Source organism: Drosophila bipectinata, chromosome 2L, assembly GCF_030179905.1.
Source record: "Drosophila bipectinata strain 14024-0381.07 chromosome 2L, DbipHiC1v2, whole genome shotgun sequence".
Lineage (NCBI taxonomy): Eukaryota > Metazoa > Arthropoda > Insecta > Diptera > Drosophilidae > Drosophila > Drosophila bipectinata.
This window is the reverse complement of record NC_091736.1, coordinates 16602584-16624903: the sequence shown is the minus strand read 5'-3', so window position 1 is coordinate 16624903 and position 22320 is coordinate 16602584. Positions and strand designations below refer to the sequence as shown.

Genomic DNA, 22320 nt, shown 5'->3' with positions numbered 1-22320 from the left:
CACCTGCGAATTATTAATAAGGAGCAGCTGCCATTTTTCCGTAAAGGAACTACTCTAATAAGGAGAAAGAATATATAAAGGTTTATTCTATTAAATCGTAACAGTTATAGTTCGTATGTGCAACAGATTTTATTGGAAATGGAAGTGAAAGTCAATGAATACTGCAAAAATCTTTTGGGACCATTTTATGAAGTATGGAAAATTCTTGGGAACCCACTGGAAAAACCTTTGCACACTTTTGCATATTTTTGTCGGGAGCATATGAAGTATGTGGAAAATATGAAAACAATTTTTAAACCTACTTAAATATTTTTCTTCAAGAGCCATTGGATTCTACATGAACACTGATAAGGGTCGTCAGCCCTTACTGGTGGCCTGGCATTATTTTTTCATGCTCCAGATGGCAATTAGTTTAGCATCCTTGGGCTACGGAATATTGGAGTCGCTTGACGACATTGTGCTCTTGGGGCAGGATCTGGCCTATACCATAGGAGTGCGAAAAATCAAAGTTTATTAAAATGATTTAACTACTATATAAAAAACTTAACTTCGTTTCAGACTTTTTACATATTCTTTAAAATGGTGCACTTTTCCATTCATGCGGATGATATCGACGAGATAATCGATGGCCTAGAGGAGTGTTATCAATGTGATAGTCAGGGTCGTGGTCTGGAGGAGTCCCGATGCATGAAACGAAGGATCTTTTTTTGGCTTACTGGCCTTAATGCAGCGTGGTTATTTATGGTTATTTCTTTTGTTCTGATAATAATCTCGACACCTTTTTGGCTGGAGGCGCAGGAACTCCCATTCCACGTGGCCTATCCATTCCATTTACATGATCCATCCCAGCACCCACTATGTCATGCCACTATTTTTGTTTCCCAAAGTTGCATTTTGATGTACGCCATGATTTGGACATTATGTTGCGAACACATTTCAGTTACCATCTTTTCCGAATTGACTTCTGCGCTGAAGGTCCTTTGCACGGAGCTACGTGTTGTCCACGAACGTTGTGATGGAAATTCCAGTCTGTTCGCCCACGAAGTATATGATTTGGCCAAGTTTCACCAGCGGATTATCTGGTTGGCAGAATTATATGGCACACTAAAAATAATTTATTGTTCTTAACCATTTTTTACAGCCTCACTGACCGTTCAAATGAGATCTTCAATGGAGCCTTTACTATGCAACTGATTGTCAATTTCTTACTAATTTCGCTGTCGGTCTTTGAAGCCATGGTTTCCAGACACGACCCTAAAGTGGCAGCCGAGTACTTGGTACTGATGGTAATGGCCTTAGGCCACCTATCGTATTGGTCGAAATTCGGAGACATGTTGACCCAGGAGTCTCTGAATGTTGCCGTGGCTGCTTACGAAGCTTACGACCCTACTTATGGCTTCAGGAGCACCCACACGATCATCTGGCTGATTATTCAAAGAGCCCAAACACCTTTATCCGTTAAAAGCAGACTCTTTCCGCCTTTCAATTTGGAAAACAACTTGGCTGTAAATTAATATTCATATAGTATTCATATTAAATTTTAATTAACATTTTACTAGACAGGTTTTGAAACAGTGCTATGGCATCTTTAACTTTTTGCTAAAAACTATGAAGTAGTTCAATCGCATATAATTTTTGTGTAATAATCAAAGTATAACTATTCTCTTATCTATTTACGGGAATATTACGAGATTTAAATCCTTAAAAATATCAAATACCAAACTTATAATAAAGGTTTTAAATACAAAGCTTATAGCGTTCTTAAATATTTATCAGAAATGAAATCAAAGATATAAATTCATAACCTTCTAATTAAATCTCTGTTTCCTTTCATTTTCAAAAACATTTTTAAATACCCGATAAGATTATATAAATGTAAAAGATATGTTATCAATGGAAAAAAATTTTCCGAAATCTCCGTAGACTATCGATCAATTATATACCTTTATCCGAAACTTTTTATCAAAGTGCTTTGTAATCATGTTAGGGTCAGTTTTTAACCTGCCGGCTTTGTATAAAAGGGTGTGCCGGCTCACTTTTCTTCAGTCCAATTTTCGACTAAGCTAAACACATACCTCAAAAAACATGAAGTTTTTGGTTCTTTTCACCATCTTGAGTTTGGTCCTGGCTGCCCAGGCCGGCAGGAAGTGGCGCATTGCCCGCCATGTGGCCAAGAAGGTCGCCATCCACATTATCAAGAACGAAGTCAGACACTGGGTGGGCGATGTTGTGAACTACCAGAATGGAAGCGCTGTGTACCACTTCGCTGACTCAGATGACTCCTCCGTCGAGGATGGTGAACTCAAGGAACTGAGCGTTAGCCAAATCAGCCTGGACAACACCGTGGTGTCCGGCCCCGTGAAGGCTATCTCCTTCGCCGACTCCTCCTCCCTGCTGGTGGCTCCCGCCGAAGCCTATGCCCAGATCAACAAGCTGATTGGCGCCGTCTTTGTCGATGGAGAGTACTACGTCCAGTGCCCCTCCGTGAAGTCCCTGCCCGTGATCACCTTCAACATCGGAGGCACCAACTACGAGGTTCCCTCTTCCGTGTACATTGAGACTTCCACCGAGGGCAAGGTCACCAGCTGCACTTCCATGTTCACCTACATTGGCACCGACTTCTGGATCCTGGGTGGCGATGTCTTCCAGGCTTAGATCTCTTCGGAGTTGGATTCGACCTATCATTTCCATTGTTTTATTAATCTAACTGAAAGGTTGGGTTTTTAAAACAATCTTTTAAAACGCATTCAAAATTAAAAAAATAAAAAATAAATATTTTATACTGCTTACTGAAAATAAAGTTTGTGTCATTCATTTTTAAGTCAATATACAAGCAAATATTTTATAATTAGGTGAACCATCGCTCAATAACATTTTAAATGAGCCGATTTAGCAGGCTTTTTTATATTCGAATTTTTTGTTACCTAGTCTCCGAAGTGGGGATCTAAATAAAGATCCTCTTAGGTTCTGGATTTTTATACACGGTACTCGTAGAGAACAAGGGTAAATTGTAGATGTGTGAATTTCATCTAATTCAAATATACACATAGAGAATGTATGTATGTAACATAGAGAAGAAATCATCTTCGAACCCATTAGGTATATATACTTTATATTATGTATTGTATATATATTAAGTATCCGTCTGTCCTGTTCGTCCGTCCGTCCGTATGAACGGGTGGGTGGATCTCAGAGATTATTGGAGATAGCCCACGCAGTTCAAGTTTGTTTCAATTTTTGCCACGCTAACTCCCGCCACAAAAACTGAAATCTCGTTGTAGCGCCAGTTTGATATTTTTGTTTAATGTTTTGTCGATCTGTTATAATAGGTAATCTTCACCTACTTTAGTAGTGGGCGAGAATCGGGTATAATATAGTCGGAAAACTCGACTTTAGCCGTCTTTTCTGGAAGCTATGTTATATATTGAAACTGATATACGCAATACATTTTGAATATTATGGAAATGATAAAGCCCTAAAACTTTTTGTATAAGCCAGGCATTATCAAAAATCACCTTACTTAATCCTGAATTTATTTAAACAAAACTTATCGACATAACGACTTATTTTCATAATTTTATTGACCGGACCTTGCGGCTTTGCATTACTTAGAAAATTTATATCTACATATGTCCGGCCATTTTAATCCAGGCGTCTTATAATTAATACGAGATAACTGGAAAAGTCGTATAAATATCGTGGGGACGAAGGTATTCTTCAGTTGATTTCCAGGTCTAGCCCAGAAACATCTAAATCAAAATGTTCAAGTTCCTAGTTCTGTTGGCCATCTTCGCCGTCTTCAGTGTGGAGGCTCGTCGTGACGACCACCACGAAGTCCGCCATGCTGTGGAACGCCATGTGGCCCGCCGGGTTGCCATGGGTGTCCTCCGCCGCCTCCCCTTCATGTTCTTGGACTCCGAGAACGCTCCCGCCGAGGACTCTGAGCTGTCCCCTGTTGATGATTCCGATGTTGAGGACCTGAGCCTTCGCCGCAGAATCGCCTGGCACATCATCCGTCACTACGTCCTCGCTGAGGAGTCCTCCGCCGACGACTCTGAGCTGTCCCCCGCCGTTGAGAACCTGAGCCTTCGCAGGAGGATCGCCTGGCACATCATCCGCCACTACGTCCTCGCTGAGGACTCTTCCGCCGACGACTCCGAGCTGTCCCCCGACCACGACTCCTCCGTTGAGAACCTGAGCCTTCGCAGGAGGATTGCCTGGCACATCATCCGCCACTACGTCCTCGCTGAGGAATCCTCCGCCGACGACTCCGAGCTGTCCCCCGACCACGACTCCTCCGTTGAGAACCTGAGCCTTCGCAGGAGGATCGCCTGGCACATCATCCGTCACTACGTCCTTGCCGCTGAAGACGCCGAGCAGCTGCCCGCTGAGGACTCCGCTATTGAGAACCTGAGCCTGCGCCGTAGGATCATCTGGCACATCATCCGCCACCACGTCTTGTAAGATTCCAAGCTTTCCTCCTAAAGCGAGACCGAAGGCAACGAAGCCGCCTTCTGCAGCTGAATTGATATTCGTAACACCGCTTAGAAGGTGATGAGCAAACCTTACAAAATTTTAATGCAAAAATAAAGAGTTGTTTTTATATTCGGATTTGTTTTTAAAAAAGGGTGATAAACAGGGTTTCTTGGAGCAAATGCTTACAATATTTTGTCTAAACAAAATGGACAAAAACTCTAAGATGCAGAATGGTGGGAAATCTGCAGGATTGGGGAAGATATAGCCATCACTGTGCGCCATGTAGGGAAAAACCACCTTTTTCATGGGACCAAAAAATGGACAAAAAATCTACAAAATATTTAGTTTCTAGATTTTGATGCAGATTCGTGGAGAATCGATGTACAAATCGTTTAAGGTATTCCGCTTGAGAATCGGATGATTTTTGGGCAAGATATGCCTTTCGATGGGGGTCCGATTGGTTCCTCAAGTTTTTTTCAGGATTTTGAAGGGGGTCCATCAGAAAATTTGACAAAAAATCTAAAAAATATTTTGTTTCTAGATTTTGATGAAAATACATGGAGAATCGATGCACAAATCGTTTAAGGTATTCCGCTTGAGAATCGGATGAGTTTTGGGAAAGATATGCCTTTCGATGGGGGTCCAATTGGTTCCTAAAGTTTTTTTCAGAATTTTGAAGGGGGTCCATCAGAAAATTTGACAAAAAATCTAAAAAATATTTTGTTTCTAGATTTTGATGCAGATTCGTGGAGAATCAATGTGCAAATCGTTTAAGGTATTCCGCTTGAGAATCGGATGATTTTTGGGAAAGATATGCCTTTCGATGGGGGTCCGATTGGTTCCTCAAGTTTTTTTCAGGATTTTGAAGGGGGTCCATCAGAAAATTTGACAAAAAATCTAAAAAATATTTTGTTTCTAGATTTTGATGAAAATACATGGAGAATCGATGCACAAATCGTTTAAGGTATTCCGCTTGAGAATCGGATGATTTTTGGGAAAGATATGCCTTTCGATGGGGGTCCAATTGGTTCCTAAAGTTTGTTTCAGAATTTTGAAGGGGGTCCATCAGAAAATTTGACAAAAAATCTAAGAAATATTTTGTTTCTAGATTTTGATGCAGATTCGTGGAGAACCGATGTACAAATCGTTTAAGGTATTCCGCTTGAGAATCGGATGATTTTTGGGAAAGATATGCCTTTCGATGAGGGTCCGATTGGTTCCTCAAGTTTTTTTCAGGATTCTGAAATCAGAAAATTTGACAAAAAATTTAAAAAAATATTTTGTTTCTAGATTTTGATGCAGATTCGTGGAGAATCGATGTACAAATCGTTTAAGGTATTCCGCTTGAGAATCGGATGATTTTTGGGAAAGATATGCCTTTCGATGGGGGTCCGATTGGATCCTCAAGTTTTTTTCAGGATTCTGAAATCAGAAAATTTGACAAAAAATCTATAAAATATTTTGTTTCTAGATTTTGATGCAGATTCGTGGAGAATCGATGTGCAAATCGTTTAAGGTATTCCGCTTGAGAATCGGATGATTTTTGGGAAAGATATGCCTTTCGATGGGGGTCCGATTGGTTCCTCAAGTTTTTTTCAGGATTTTGAAGGGGGTCCATCAGAAAATTTGACAAAAAATCTAAAAAATATTTTGTTTTTGCTCGAAGTTTGCATTGCTTTCTTGTTTTTGTTTTTAATTTTAAGTGTCTACAAGTGTAAATTTATTGAAGTCAGGAATGAAGCCAAGTTAGGGGGTGCTATAAAAATTTCATAGACATGATAAGGCCCAATGAATATTTTACTATTAGACAGGCATTATCAAAAATTACCTTACTTAATCCTGAATTTATGTAAACAAAACTTATCGACATAACGATTTATTTTCATAATTCCATTGACCGGACCTCGCTTCTTTGAACTACTAACAAATATTATATCTATGTCCGGCACATTTAATCCAGTTGTATGATAATTAATATGACTAACCTGGAAAAGTCGTATAAATATCGCGGGGACGAAGGTATTCTTCAGTTGATTTCCAGGTCTAGCCCAGAAACATCTAAATCAAAATGTTCAAGTTCCTAGTTCTGTTGGCCATCTTCGCCGTCTTCAGTGTGGAGGCTCGTCGTGACGACCACCACGAAGTCCGCCATGCTGTGGAACGCCATGTGGCCCGCCGGGTTGCCATGGGTGTCCTCCGCCGCCTCCCCTTCATGTTCTTGGACTCCGAGAACGCTCCCGCCGAGGACTCTGAGCTGTCCCCTGTTGATGATTCCGATGTTGAGGACCTGAGCCTTCGCCGCAGAATCGCCTGGCACATCATCCGTCACTACGTCCTCGCTGAGGAGTCCTCCGCCGACGACTCTGAGCTGTCCCCCGCCGTTGAGAACCTGAGCCTTCGCAGGAGGATCGCCTGGCACATCATCCGCCACTACGTCCTCGCTGAGGACTCTTCCGCCGACGACTCCGAGCTGTCCCCCGACCACGACTCCTCCGTTGAGAACCTGAGCCTTCGCAGGAGGATTGCCTGGCACATCATCCGCCACTACGTCCTCGCTGAGGAATCCTCCGCCGACGACTCCGAGCTGTCCCCCGACCACGACTCCTCCGTTGAGAACCTGAGCCTTCGCAGGAGGATCGCCTGGCACATCATCCGTCACTACGTCCTTGCCGCTGAAGACGCCGAGCAGCTGCCCGCTGAGGACTCCGCTATTGAGAACCTGAGCCTGCGCCGTAGGATCATCTGGCACATCATCCGCCACCACGTCTTGTAAGATTCCAAGCTTTCCTCCTAAAGCGAGACCGAAGGCAACGAAGCCGCCTTCTGCAGCTGAATTGATATTCGTAACACCGCTTAGAAGGTGATGAGCAAACCTTACAAAATTTTAATGCAAAAATAAAGAGTTGTTTTTATATTCGGATTTGTTTTTAAAAAAGGGTGATAAACAGGGTTTCTTGGAGCAAATGCTTACAATATTTTGTCTAAACAAAATGGACAAAAACTCTAAGATGCAGAATGGTGGGAAATCTGCAGGATTGGGGAAGATATAGCCATCACTGTGCGCCATGTAGGGAAAAACCACCTTTTTCATGGGACCAAAAAATGGACACAAAATCTACAAAATATTTAGTTTCTAGATTTTGATGCAGTTTCGTGGAGAATCGATGTACAAATCGTTTAAGGTATTCCGCTTGAGAATCGGATGATTTTTGGGCAAGATATGCCTTTCGATGGGGGTCCGATTGGTTCCTCAAGTTTTTTTCAGGATTTTGAAGGGGGTCCATCAGAAAATTTGACAAAAAATCTAAAAAATATTTTGTTTCTAGATTTTGATGCAGATTCGTGGAGAATCGATGTGCAAATCGTTTAAGGTATTCCGCTTGAGAATCGGATGATTTTTGGGAAAGATATGCCTTTCGATGGGGGTCCAATTGGTTCCTAAAGTTTTTTTCAGAATTTTGAAGGGGGTCCATCAGAAAATTTGACAAAAAATCTAAAAAATATTTTGTTTCTATATTTTGATGCAGATTCGTGGAGAATCGATGTACAAATCGTTTAAGGTATTCGGCTTGAGAATCGGATGATTTTGGGAAAGATATGGCTTTCGATGGGGGTCCGATTGGTTCCTCCATTTTTTTTCAGGATTTTGAAGGGGGTCCAGAAAATTTGACAAAAAATCTAAAAAATATTTTGTTTCTAGATTTTGATGCAGATTCGTGGAGAATCGATGTGCAAATCGTTTAAGGTATTCCGCTTGAGAATCGGATGATTTTTGGGAAAGATATGCCTTTCGATGGGGGTCCGATTGGTTCCTCAAGTTTTTTTCAGGATTTTGAAGGGGGTCCATCAGAAAATTTGACAAAAAATCTAAAAAATATTTTGTTTCTAGATTTTGATGAAAATAAGAAATATTTTGTTTCTAGATTTTGATGCAGATTCGTGGAGAATCGATGTACAAATCGTTTAAGGTATTCCGCTTGAGAATCGGATGATTTTTGGGAAAGATATGCCTTTCGATGGGGGTCCGATTGGTTCCTCAAGTTTTTTTCAGGATTCTGAAATCAGAAAATTTGACAAAAAATCTATAAAATATTTTGTTTCTAGATTTTGATGCAGATTCGTGGAGAATCGATGTGCAAATCGATTAAGGTATTCCGCTTGAGAATCGGATGATTTTTGGGAAAGATATGCCTTTCGATGGGGGTCCGATTGGTTCCTCAAGTTTTTTTCAGGATTTTGAAGGGGGTCCATCAGAAAATTTGACAAAGAATCTAAAAAATATTTTGTTTTTGCTCGAAGTTTGCATTGCTTTCTTGTTTTTTTTTTTAATTTTAAGTGTCTACAAGTGTAAATTTATTGAAGTCAGGAATGAAGCCAAGTTAGGGGGTGCTATAAAAATTTCATAGACATGATAAGGCCCAATGAATATTTTACTATTAGACAGGCATTATCAAAAATTACCTTACTTAATCCTGAATTTATGTAAACAAAACTTATCGACATAACGATTTATTTTCATAATTCCATTGACCGGACCTCGCTTCTTTGAACTACTAACAAATATTATATCTATGTCCGGCACATTTAATCCAGTTGTATGATAATTAATATGACTAACCTGGAAAAGTCGTATAAATATCGCGGGGACGAAGGTATTCTTCAGTTGATTTCCAGGTCTAGCCCAGAAACATCTAAATCAAAATGTTCAAGTTCCTAGTTCTGTTGGCCATCTTCGCCGTCTTCAGTGTGGAGGCTCGTCGTGACGACCACCACGAAGTCCGCCATGCTGTGGAACGCCATGTGGCCCGCCGGGTTGCCATGGGTGTCCTCCGCCGCCTCCCCTTCATGTTCTTGGACTCCGAGAACGCTCCCGCCGAGGACTCTGAGCTGTCCCCTGTTGATGATTCCGATGTTGAGGACCTGAGCCTTCGCCGCAGAATCGCCTGGCACATCATCCGTCACTACGTCCTCGCTGAGGAGTCCTCCGCCGACGACTCTGAGCTGTCCCCCGCCGTTGAGAACCTGAGCCTTCGCAGGAGGATCGCCTGGCACATCATCCGCCACTACGTCCTCGCTGAGGACTCTTCCGCCGACGACTCCGAGCTGTCCCCCGACCACGACTCCTCCGTTGAGAACCTGAGCCTTCGCAGGAGGATTGCCTGGCACATCATCCGCCACTACGTCCTCGCTGAGGAATCCTCCGCCGACGACTCCGAGCTGTCCCCCGACCACGACTCCTCCGTTGAGAACCTGAGCCTTCGCAGGAGGATCGCCTGGCACATCATCCGTCACTACGTCCTTGCCGCTGAAGACGCCGAGCAGCTGCCCGCTGAGGACTCCGCTATTGAGAACCTGAGCCTGCGCCGTAGGATCATCTGGCACATCATCCGCCACCACGTCTTGTAAGATTCCAAGCTTTCCTCCTAAAGCGAGACCGAAGGCAACGAAGCCGCCTTCTGCAGCTGAATTGATATTCGTAACACCGCTTAGAAGGTGATGAGCAAACCTTACAAAATTTTAATGCAAAAATAAAGAGTTGTTTTTATATTCGGATTTGTTTTTAAAAAAGGGTGATAAACAGGGTTTCTTGGAGCAAATGCTTACAATATTTTGTCTAAACAAAATGGACAAAAACTCTAAGATGCAGAATGGTGGGAAATCTGCAGGATTGGGGAAGATATAGCCATCACTGTGCGCCATGTAGGGAAAAACCACCTTTTTCATGGGACCAAAAAATGGACACAAAATCTACAAAATATTTAGTTTCTAGATTTTGATGCAGTTTCGTGGAGAATCGATGTACAAATCGTTTAAGGTATTCCGCTTGAGAATCGGATGATTTTTGGGCAAGATATGCCTTTCGATGGGGGTCCGATTGGTTCCTCAAGTTTTTTTCAGGATTTTGAAGGGGGTCCATCAGAAAATTTGACAAAAAATCTAAAAAATATTTTGTTTCTAGATTTTGATGAAAATACATGGAGAATCGATGCACAAATCGTTTAAGGTATTCCGCTTGAGAATCGGATGAGTTTTGGGAAAGATATGCCTTTCGATGGGGGTCCAATTGGTTCCTAAAGTTTTTTTCAGAATTTTGAAGGGGGTCCATCAGAAAATTTGACAAAAAATCTAAAAAATATTTTGTTTCTAGATTTTGATGCAGATTCGTGGAGAATCGATGTGCAAATCGTTTAAGGTATTCCGCTTGAGAATCGGATGATTTTTGGGAAAGATATGCCTTTCGATGGGGGTCCAATTGGTTCCTAAAGTTTTTTTCAGAATTTTGAAGGGGGTCCATCAGAAAATTTGACAAAAAATCTAAAAAATATTTTGTTTCTATATTTTGATGCAGATTCGTGGAGAATCGATGTACAAATCGTTTAAGGTATTCGGCTTGAGAATCGGATGATTTTGGGAAAGATATGGCTTTCGATGGGGGTCCGATTGGTTCCTCCATTTTTTTTCAGGATTTTGAAGGGGGTCCAGAAAATTTGACAAAAAATCTAAAAAATATTTTGTTTCTAGATTTTGATGCAGATTCGTGGAGAATCGATGTGCAAATCGTTTAAGGTATTCCGCTTGAGAATCGGATGATTTTTGGGAAAGATATGCCTTTCGATGGGGGTCCGATTGGTTCCTCAAGTTTTTTTCAGGATTTTGAAGGGGGTCCATCAGAAAATTTGACAAAAAATCTAAAAAATATTTTGTTTCTAGATTTTGATGAAAATAAGAAATATTTTGTTTCTAGATTTTGATGCAGATTCGTGGAGAATCGATGTACAAATCGTTTAAGGTATTCCGCTTGAGAATCGGATGATTTTTGGGAAAGATATGCCTTTCGATGGGGGTCCGATTGGTTCCTCAAGTTTTTTTCAGGATTCTGAAATCAGAAAATTTGACAAAAAATCTATAAAATATTTTGTTTCTAGATTTTGATGCAGATTCGTGGAGAATCGATGTGCAAATCGATTAAGGTATTCCGCTTGAGAATCGGATGATTTTTGGGAAAGATATGCCTTTCGATGGGGGTCCAATTGGTTCCTAAAGTTTTTTTCAGAATTTTGAAGGGGGTCCATCAGAAAATTTGACAAAAAATCTAAAAAATATTTTGTTTCTAGATTTTGATGCAGATTCGTGGAGAATCGATGTACAAATCGTTTAAGGTATTCCGCTTGAGAATCGGATGATTTTTGGGAAAGTTATGTCTTTCGATGGGGGTCCGATTGGTTCCTCAAGTTTTTTTCAGGATTCTGAAATCAGAAAATTTGACAAAAAATCTAAAAAATATTTTTTTTCTAGATTTTGATGCAGATTCGTGGAGAATCGATGTACAAATCGTTTAAGGTATTCCGCTTGAGAATCGGATGATTTTTGGGAAAGATATGCCTTTCGATGGGGGTCCGATTGGTTCCTAAAGTTTTTTTCAGAATTTTGAAGGGGGTCCATCAGAAAATTTGACAAAAAATCTAAAAAATATTTTGTTTCTATATTTTGATGCAGATTCGTGGAGAATCGATGTACAAATCGTTTAAGGTATTCGGCTTGAGAATCGGATGATTTTGGGAAAGATATGGCTTTCGATGGGGGTCCGATTGGTTCCTCCATTTTTTTTCAGGATTTTGAAGGGGGTCCAGAAAATTTGACAAAAAATCTAAAAAATATTTTGTTTCTAGATTTTGATGCAGATTCGTGGAGAATCGATGTGCAAATCGTTTAAGGTATTCCGCTTGAGAATCGGATGATTTTTGGGAAAGATATGCCTTTCGATGGGGGTCCGATTGGTTCCTCAAGTTTTTTTCAGGATTTTGAAGGGGGTCCATCAGAAAATTTGACAAAAAATCTAAAAAATATTTTGTTTCTAGATTTTGATGAAAATAAGAAATATTTTGTTTCTAGATTTTGATGCAGATTCGTGGAGAATCGATGTACAAATCGTTTAAGGTATTCCGCTTGAGAATCGGATGATTTTTGGGAAAGATATGCCTTTCGATGGGGGTCCGATTGGTTCCTCAAGTTTTTTTCAGGATTCTGAAATCAGAAAATTTGACAAAAAATCTATAAAATATTTTGTTTCTAGATTTTGATGCAGATTCGTGGAGAATCGATGTGCAAATCGATTAAGGTATTCCGCTTGAGAATCGGATGATTTTTGGGAAAGATATGCCTTTCGATGGGGGTCCGATTGGTTCCTCAAGTTTTTTTCAGGATTTTGAAGGGGGTCCATCAGAAAATTTGACAAAGAATCTAAAAAATATTTTGTTTTTGCTCGAAGTTTGCATTGCTTTCTTGTTTTTTTTTTTAATTTTAAGTGTCTACAAGTGTAAATTTATTGAAGTCAGGAATGAAGCCAAGTTAGGGGGTGCTATAAAAATTTCATAGACATGATAAGGCCCAATGAATATTTTACTATTAGACAGGCATTATCAAAAATTACCTTACTTAATCCTGAATTTATGTAAACAAAACTTATCGACATAACGATTTATTTTCATAATTCCATTGACCGGACCTCGCTTCTTTGAACTACTAACAAATATTATATCTATGTCCGGCACATTTAATCCAGTTGTATGATAATTAATATGACTAACCTGGAAAAGTCGTATAAATATCGCGGGGACGAAGGTATTCTTCAGTTGATTTCCAGGTCTAGCCCAGAAACATCTAAATCAAAATGTTCAAGTTCCTAGTTCTGTTGGCCATCTTCGCCGTCTTCAGTGTGGAGGCTCGTCGTGACGACCACCACGAAGTCCGCCATGCTGTGGAACGCCATGTGGCCCGCCGGGTTGCCATGGGTGTCCTCCGCCGCCTCCCCTTCATGTTCTTGGACTCCGAGAACGCTCCCGCCGAGGACTCTGAGCTGTCCCCTGTTGATGATTCCGATGTTGAGGACCTGAGCCTTCGCCGCAGAATCGCCTGGCACATCATCCGTCACTACGTCCTCGCTGAGGAGTCCTCCGCCGACGACTCTGAGCTGTCCCCCGCCGTTGAGAACCTGAGCCTTCGCAGGAGGATCGCCTGGCACATCATCCGCCACTACGTCCTCGCTGAGGACTCTTCCGCCGACGACTCCGAGCTGTCCCCCGACCACGACTCCTCCGTTGAGAACCTGAGCCTTCGCAGGAGGATTGCCTGGCACATCATCCGCCACTACGTCCTCGCTGAGGAATCCTCCGCCGACGACTCCGAGCTGTCCCCCGACCACGACTCCTCCGTTGAGAACCTGAGCCTTCGCAGGAGGATCGCCTGGCACATCATCCGTCACTACGTCCTTGCCGCTGAAGACGCCGAGCAGCTGCCCGCTGAGGACTCCGCTATTGAGAACCTGAGCCTGCGCCGTAGGATCATCTGGCACATCATCCGCCACCACGTCTTGTAAGATTCCAAGCTTTCCTCCTAAAGCGAGACCGAAGGCAACGAAGCCGCCTTCTGCAGCTGAATTGATATTCGTAACACCGCTTAGAAGGTGATGAGCAAACCTTACAAAATTTTAATGCAAAAATAAAGAGTTGTTTTTATATTCGGATTTGTTTTTAAAAAAAGGGTGATAAACGGGGTTTCTTGGAGCAAATGCTAACAATATTTCGTAAACAGATAGATATTTTTAAATGCTCATCTCTGCCCTCTTACCACAGCCGATGCCTCCTTCTAGGTTCGTGCTCATTGGATGATCACCTTACAGAGTTAAATTCAAGGGTTTCACATATTAATTGAGGGCTTTTAATATCATAGGGCAATTACCTTTTAAGTTTATAATTAATTTTAATTTAATAATCCCGTCTTTATTGCTTTTGGGAACACCCCCCGAAACTAAGAATAGTTGGGTTTATCGCGTGTGAAATTCTTGGATGGTGTGAGACGATTGAGGCACTCAGCTGCAGAGCTCCATTTATCTGAATGAAGCAAGACGAGGTGTTGAGCTATAAATACGTGACCGAATAGGCCTTAGGTCATAAACGAAAAGTCCGACCATGAGGGTCAAGTCAAAGTGTTGTAAGCTGGTGTTAATGCTGTTTTGGATAGCATTGTTAGTTCTCCTGGTCTTTAAAGTGGAGGCCCGCAAGCGCCTCAAGGTTGGCATCCACAAAAACCCTGAATCTAGTCATCAAAATGTGGAACACGAACTCAAGTCCTTGTCGGTCAAACATAACTTGAAGAACACGAAAGTACTCTCCACGACACAAGCTCCTTTGAAATCGAAGACCCAGGATGCAGGATCGAGTGCTGCCAGCCTGAGCAATTATTATAATACGGCTTACTCTGTAGCTGTGGAGATTGGCAATCCTCCCCAGAAGTTTACCTTGCTGATAGATACGGGATCTGCGAATCTGTGGGTGCCTTCCATCAAGTGTCCAGCCACTGACAAGTCCTGTGCAAATCATAACAAATACAATTCCTCGGCCTCCAACACATTTGTAGCAAACAATACGGACTTTAACATTGACTATGGATCCAATTCGGGAGGTACAGTGGCTCTGTCCGGCTTCCTGTCCCAGGACACAGTGACCATAGCGGGCTTGCCCATAAAAAACCAAATATTTGCCGAGATCACTGATGAACCCGAGAACCCCTTCCTCAACGCACCCTACGATGGCCTTCTGGGCCTGGCCTACTCCCAGATATCCATTGGCGGAGTAACCCCGCCGCTTTATAACTTGATCGAACAAGGCCTCATCAAAAAGCCAGTCTTCTCCATTTACCTCAACAGAAACGGCACTAGTGCCATTACCGGGGGTGAGCTTGTGTTAGGAGGCACCGATTCGGCTCTTTATAGAGGATGTTTGACCTTCGTACCGGTCTCTATCCAGGGCTATTGGCAGTTCACAATGACCAGTGCTGACATAGATGGCACCAACTTTTGCAACAAATGTGAGGCCATACTCGATGTGGGCACCTCTCTGATGGTGGTCCCACAAAATGCTCTAATCAAAATCAACAAGATATTGGGGGTACTGAACCCTAACGAAGCCAATGGCGTATTCTTAGTGGACTGCGCCAAAATCTCCAACTTCCCGGACATAGTCTTTAACATTGGACGAAAGGATTTTCCCCTAAAGTCTAGTGATTATGTGCTGCGATATGGAAACAAATGTGTTTCGAGCTTTACCAGCTTAGAGGGCCTTGATTTCATTATTCTTGGCGAACCTTTTATGGGAGCTTACTACACAGTCTACGATTTGGGCTACAATATGCTTGGACTTGCTCCAGCTTTGCATTGATATATTAAATCTGAACTTTTGTAAATATACTAGTGTTTCTTGAAGATTCTAACAATAAGAATAATTATTAAACCAATTTAATGAATTTGTAAAATATGTAATCAAAAATTTAAACAACTTTGAAGTGTCTGTATAAACACCTTTTATATATGTGAACATTTAAACCTTTTGTATTAATAAATTCCTGAATGAGGGTTTGATTGAATTAATATTAGCCATATATCACATATTTCCAGTCGCATGTTTCAGGGGCCGACTTTACGTGTGAATGCCAATAAATAAGAGTGGAAATGATAAAGCCTCAGAACTATAAATACTGACACTTCCAACGGCAGCAAAACCAGTAACTGACCATGGATTTACGTGTGATTATCCTACTTGTCTGTCTAATTGCAGTAGTTTCCGCCAAAATACACAGGTTTAGTTTGAAAAAGCGTAGTCGTAAAACCCAAAAGTTTCCACATCTAAAACAACTCCGGATCGATCGCAATGAGTTGAGGAGTAAGTTCGGGTTTACCCCACTTCGTACAGTTAATGCTGTGGAGGAACCTAGTGACAATAGTGGTGGTTCTGTGGTGGCGGAGGCCCTTGTAAACTCCTACGACACAAACATCTACGGGGTTATCAACATCGATGGCCAGGAGTTCACGGTGCAGTTTGACACGGGCTCCTCGGACTGCTGGGTGCCCAGCCGACATTGTACATTTTGCAAAAAGACCTGCGGCAGCACCGTGTTCCAGGAATCAAAGTCCAAACATTTCCGTCGGATGAGCCGTCCATTTAGCATAACCTATGGCAGTGGATCGGTGGAGGGAATGGTTCACTCGGATGTGCTCACCATAGGGGACCTGAAGATCGAAAATCAGGGATTGGGATTCGTCAATAGCTCTACAACCTGCTCGGTTTTCGACGGGATATGTGGAATGGCATTTCCGGCACTGTCCCGCACCAAGTCGACGCCCATTGTCCAGAACATGATTGCCCAAAAGTTGCTCAAGCAACCGATATTCTCGTTCTACATGAAAAGTGGCTCGAGCGACGGTGGCTCACTGATACTTGGTGGCACCAACTCAAGCCTCTACTACGGACCACTGACCTACACAAATGTAACCGAGGCCAAGTACTGGACCTTCCACATGGACTTTATCGGAATCCATGACTCTGGCACGAAACGCTGCCCCTCAGGATGCAAGGCCATCCTGGACTCTGGCACTTCCCTGATCGCGGGTCCTGCCGCAGACATAGTCCATCTCAACGAGGCCATCGGGGCCCAATACGATTCGACCTACGACCTTTGGACGGTTAATTGCTCAGAAATTGGAAATCTCCCCAATGCTGAGATAGGCATCGAGGATAAAGTGTTCTACATAAAGCCCCAAACCTATGTGATTGTCTACGAGGACATTTGCCTGTCGGGCTTCATGGATATGCGGGGACTAACCTATTGGATTCTTGGCGATGTTTTCATGCGCGATAATTATTCAGTGTTCGATGTGGAAAATAAAAGAATTGGCATAGCGCCGGCTATTTAAAACATACATTTTAGTATAATATTCGATTTAATAAATTTTAAATTCCACTCAAATAAAATAAATTTTATAAATTGTAGAGTAGATTACATAATAAATTTTAAAATAATTACAAATAATTTGATTGTTAAATTTCGAGTCATTATTCTCTTTCTTAATTATAATTTAGAAGTTCCAAATTTGCGAATATAATTTTATATATAATTTTTAAAATTCATTCTTAAGACCAAAAATTTAAAAAAATGAAGAGACTTAAGTTATGGTTTGGATTTTCCTTCTTATTGGTTTGATTAATTCCTATTTTGATTATTTTTGGGAGACAGCCAGACCTTATTTGCCAACTGGAGGTTCCTTGCCGCCAGTGGGGGTAGCAGCTCCTCCGGATCCATGCCCGTTGTTGCCTCCGTAAATGGCCCGGGGCAAGCGAGCCTGTTGCTGATGCAGTTGCTGTTGCTGTTGCTGGTGCTGGTGTTGTTGCTGCATTTGCAACTGACGAAGTTGCATCTGCTGCTGAAGCTCCAGATTGGCGTAGATCATGGCAGCTGCCGCCGCATTCGAATTGGTCTGCTGCTGCTGATGGTGTTGGTGTTGGTGCCGGTGACCGGGACGTAGGTTGCGAGCCATCAGTTGTTGATACAACTGGGACAAGTTTATTTCATTGGATGGGGGATAGCCGCTAAGGGGGTCGCTGTGGTAGCCACTCGCCGTACCCCCACCCCTTTGTGGCTGATAGTGCTGCTGCGACGCCGAATGTGATGGGCCGAACGGCTGAAGAGTACGCGAGTGGGTTTGAGGTTTCGGATTCGAGCGAGAAGGTTGAGGAGAGCTGATAAATTGCGGACAGATCTGCGGAATTGGGAACTCATTGATGCCTCCAGACTGACCGGAGTTTCTGGTTTGGGTGTTATGGTTATTTCTATTGTAGTCGGTGGCTGACTGTCGTTGTTGTTGTTGGCTTGACTGCTGGGGATGTTGTGGATGATGATGCTGCAAAGGGTATTGGGTTTCAACTAAAACACATTAATATTTTACCAGCCACGCGATTAGACAATATTTTTAAAGAAAAATATAGCAACTAATACAAAAATATCACAAATGTCCAATAAATGCTCATTTGCTAGATTAAATTTTCGTCTTACCCCTGAAAGAGTTGCTGGAGTAGGACCCTGGGATGGTGCCTGTTTCCGTTCGTACAAGGCCGATAATCGAGCGGATCGTTCGAATCCAGGCGGCGCATTGGAGACCGATCCACCAGTCGATCCTAGACCCGCGAAACAGGTGGATGTGTCTTTTGGAAAGTCGAGAAAATTGTCGCCATAAATCGCATAATTCTCGGCAGCCTTGAAGTAGTTCTTGCTGCCATTCTTCGGATATCCAGTACTGTTGCCGTACAGAGCCCGTTCCACCTCACTTATAAAGGCGTTTGCCGAGTCATTCGCGGAATTCTTGCTCGATGCTCCCCCTGATCCCCATTCGACACCTCCGATGCACGGGTAAGCTGAGTTTGCGAGTGCTGGAATATTCTGGGCCAGATCATTGGGAGTCACTCGCCAGATTTTGTGGGCCAGTTCCTTGGATACGCTTCCTGCGTTTTCTCAAGAATTATTTCCACAAACAACAACAAAATTTTCAGTAATGCATACCTTGACTGGAAGTTGAATTTCTCTCATTGGAGTCGGAGTCCTCCGGAGGCGAAGGGGTCGTGCTACTGTCAGACATCTTTTTCCTAAATTTCTTTCAAGGCAAGTCTAAAATCTAGTTAGAATTAGAATTTTTATTCGGATAGACCTGCTACTGGCTGCAATCACGGCTCACTACTGGCCGGTGACGAATCGAAAACATCCCAGCATGTGGGAATGGGAAGTAACCAGATACCAACCCAAACAATGGTCACTCCTCACTGCTCGATTTGTTTACAAAAGATATTTAAGACTTTGAATTACGCGTGAACCATAAACACTTGATTTTCTTTTTAAAATTTTTTTGCTGGAAGCTTTCTGCCGAAAACCAGAGTCAAAATGTGCACGTGTTTGAAATTTTCTGACACTTCAATTACTGGCCAACAAAACTGGCCACACTGGCCGATTTTAGTTTCGGGAAAATAACCATTTGTTTACTTTATTTTTATACCCTTTTGCATAGTTTTTCCGGCATAGTTCTTCTTCTTTTAACAAAAAAACAATAATCACTTTATTTAAATAATGTTTACAAAGGTTATTACAATTATTTTAACAATGGCGGACAAAGTAAAAGCGCAAGCGTAGCGAAAAAAAAATGATGGCGGAAGTCAGTTAACAGAATCCGCCTCTGTTATGGCGTAACAGAATCCAGCTCCAGCTCCGGCCAACTTCGCGGCGCCAGGCAGCTCAACAAGTGTTGGGTTGCATCTAAAAAAATAATCGAATATTTATCGAATATAAATATAAGATATTTAAAATTTGTAAATTCGGGTCTATTATGGGTGCTTACACATTTTCGGTGCTGTTATTTCCGCAATTTCCATGCTCGTTCCATCCCCAAGTGTAAACCTCTCCGGTGGTGGTCCTCAGCAATCCGTGCTCTGCTCCCATATGAATTCTGACTGGAGAAGAATCCTCAGGAAATGTAAGGCGAATTGGGGAGGGTATGGCCTGTTGGTCACTAAAGCCACCTATTCCCAACTGACCATAGCAATTGCGACCCCATAGTAGAATCTCATTGTTTCTCAGAACTGCGGCATTGTGGGTCCATCCGACGGCTAATTGACGGACATCCTCCTCAAATTGAAACGCGTTGGATTGACCAAATTTGTTGTCCCCAAGGGTTAGGATTCTCTTTGTGCTGCCCTTTCCGGATTCACTGAGATCTACACACTTTAGAAGCATGTGGTTCTGGCCACTGGAAAGGGAGACGATCTTAAGCTCGTTCGGGTTGTGGGCCTGGATCTTCATGGTGTTGCAGCGGTGCAGGCAGGTGGCCGTGATATCAAGTTCGATGGGCGGTGGATCCATAATCCTAAGCCTCCCAAAGACATATATCTTATTGTCTTGTGTAAGAACAGCACAGTGTCTCAGTCCAAAGCTAATCCGATGGACTAGCTCTTCCCTGGGTAGCTTTACTGGCATGGGTCTCCGGACGGCCATGAAACCCCGCTGACAAATGCCCAGTTGCTGAAAGGCATTCGAACCCCAAACGTAAAGCCTTTTGGTCAAAGTAATGGCCCCCGATATGTCCCAGCCACAGCTGATGATATCCACAGGTACTTCCTGATAGTGGAAAAAAATGGATCATCTTAAAAAATTGACTTGCCTTATGCTAACTATGATTTACTTACTCCAAAGTACTCTGTAGGTATCATCTTGAACTCGCTATGACACTCCTCAGTGGAGTCCAGACCCAATTGGCCGCGATTGTTCCAGCCGCAGGCATGTACTCTTCCATTGGAGTCGAGGATGAGGACGTGACCACCGCCGCCGCGAATGCACCGAACCAGGGGGGCGGAGAAGGAGCACCTGGCCACCCGCTGTGGTGTCATGCACAATTCGGACTCAAAGCCAAGGCCAAGCTGGCCGTGAGAATTGGCACCCTGGGACAGGACGAAAAACGAAAGGCAACCAAAGGAAATCACTCATTAATTTGCAATTCAAATGTCTAGCGGCGATGTCTCTGTTTTTACACACTTTCGGAGGGTAAACGATTTACAAAATAGCTCTAAACCTTTACTAAACTAGGATACAACTATCAACTATAATGGGAATAATGGGAAAACTATAACATTTTTAAATATAAACATTTTTATAATTTCTCTCGTAAGTAATCACCTATTAACTTTACAAATAATACTTTCTTTTTGACTTTTTTTTCAATTAATTATCACAAAGGGTATCTTGCACTTCGGTTTTCGAAATCTTCCTAAAGATGGACAAGCTGTTTTTTGTGGGGGCACACTGGCTTCCTACCCAGGCATAAACCTCCATTGCTGTGGCCACCAGTTGCTCCTTTCGCGCTGCACTTCCGGTTGTTGTTCGTCGCTGCGATTTCGCCGCTGACTCCGGTGATTTAATGCGCTGCAGTCACGCCAAGAATGTGTCTGCAAACTCCCGATTTCTGCTACAAATTTTCGATGGCCTCCACTTGCACTTCTTGGGCCTCCGGACGCGTGGCTGTGCCCCGGGCAGCTCATGTAAAACTGTGGCTGGGTCTGCTGGTTGAATTACTTTTATATTAACTTTTTGTTTGCATGCGGCGGCCGCAAAAATTGTAAACAAGACTAGGGTTGTCAGGCCGTCTACAGAGGTTTGTTTACATCTTGTGCGTAGAGATGGTATTTATTTGAGGGATGACATATTTAACATGACTGTTAAGTAACAGTAATCTGTTATGAGATCTGTTCCCGCCAACTTAATTACTTGAATAGAAATATTTCTATATTTATTTTGTAAAAAAGAAACCAGCCTAAAGTAGGGCGGCTATACTGTCAATTGAGCTCCAACCTGTAATTATCACATCCCGAAGATGTCCTCCAAAACCAACTAATAACACTTTGCCAGCTTTTAATGTCTCATTCGGTTATGACCAAAACGATTATACAATCCCGACGAATGGGCGTGAAAGTCATGCCAAGCGCATATAAATATATTGTAATTAAAAGCAATGAAAGTTCATGGGGAAGGTTAAAGTGCATGCAATTTTAATTAAGTTTTAATTGTCAAGCAGGGCAAAGAAAGCCAACTCTAAGCTAGTCACAATGTTTTCCATATGAAAACAAAAAAGTTCTCTTCCTCCACCAGAGTAATGAATTAAGCGGCAGGTAGACGGGCTCTTAATTACCAAGAAATTATGGAGCTTGAAATGGTGAACTGCACAAAAGCGCAAGGAGCGCTAACAGCAGGACATTTAAAAAGCTCCAATGCTCGACTGGCATGCAATGGCCAAGCCCCAGTCCAAGCAAAAATCCCCAGAACCACCTCGGACACCCGTGCACATGTGAGGAATGAACTGGGGGAGTCGCCAATTTGCAATTCAAAAATTTAACGCACACACATTCGAATAAGGCTGACCACCAGCCCTAAACGCTAGAAATGAAATCTGATTTTCACTTGATACCCACAGCGCAGAAA

The 22320-nt window shown here is 42.4% G+C and overlaps 4 protein-coding genes across 7 annotated transcripts; 3 read left to right on the top strand and 1 right to left on the bottom strand.

Annotated features, from left to right (window-relative positions):
- Positions 1-261: 261 nt before the first annotated feature.
- LOC108120570 (odorant receptor 65a-like) lies at positions 262-1514 on the top strand. Its single transcript, XM_017234295.2, has 4 exons — positions 262-266; positions 322-493; positions 559-1082; positions 1142-1514. The coding sequence occupies exons 1-4, from the start codon at positions 262-264 to the stop codon at positions 1512-1514; spliced, it is 1074 nt and encodes a 357-aa protein (XP_017089784.2).
- Positions 1515-14444: 12930 nt separating this feature from the next.
- Positions 14445-15692, top strand: LOC108120593 (lysosomal aspartic protease). Its single transcript, XM_017234319.3, has one exon. The coding sequence runs from the start codon at positions 14445-14447 to the stop codon at positions 15690-15692; it is 1248 nt and encodes a 415-aa protein (XP_017089808.3).
- A 353-nt stretch (positions 15693-16045) lies between these two features.
- LOC108120589 (chymosin) lies at positions 16046-17310 on the top strand. Its single transcript, XM_017234318.3, has one exon. The coding sequence runs from the start codon at positions 16046-16048 to the stop codon at positions 17222-17224; it is 1179 nt and encodes a 392-aa protein (XP_017089807.2). The 3' UTR covers positions 17225-17310.
- On the bottom strand, positions 17310-21596 carry LOC108120597 (secretion-regulating guanine nucleotide exchange factor). 4 transcript variants are annotated; one of them, XM_017234330.3, is made up of 5 exons: positions 21160-21596; positions 20535-20786; positions 19691-20466; positions 19101-19608; positions 18942-18976 (listed from the first exon to the last, which is right to left on the bottom strand). In XM_017234330.3, the coding sequence occupies exons 1-4, from the start codon at positions 21175-21177 to the stop codon at positions 19509-19511; spliced, it is 1146 nt and encodes a 381-aa protein (XP_017089819.2). In that variant the 5' UTR covers positions 21178-21596; the 3' UTR covers positions 18942-18976; positions 19101-19508. The 4 variants fall into 4 exon arrangements, with proteins under 4 accessions (XP_017089817.3, XP_017089816.3, XP_017089818.2 ...); XM_017234328.3 differs by lacking the exons at positions 19691-20466; positions 20535-20786; positions 21160-21596 and adding exons at positions 17310-18208; positions 18361-18806 and having other exon boundaries at positions 18865-18969; positions 19101-19299; XM_017234327.3 differs by lacking the exons at positions 19691-20466; positions 20535-20786; positions 21160-21596 and adding exons at positions 17310-18208; positions 18361-18806 and having other exon boundaries at positions 18865-18976; positions 19101-19298.
- Positions 21597-22320: the final 724 nt, after the last annotated feature.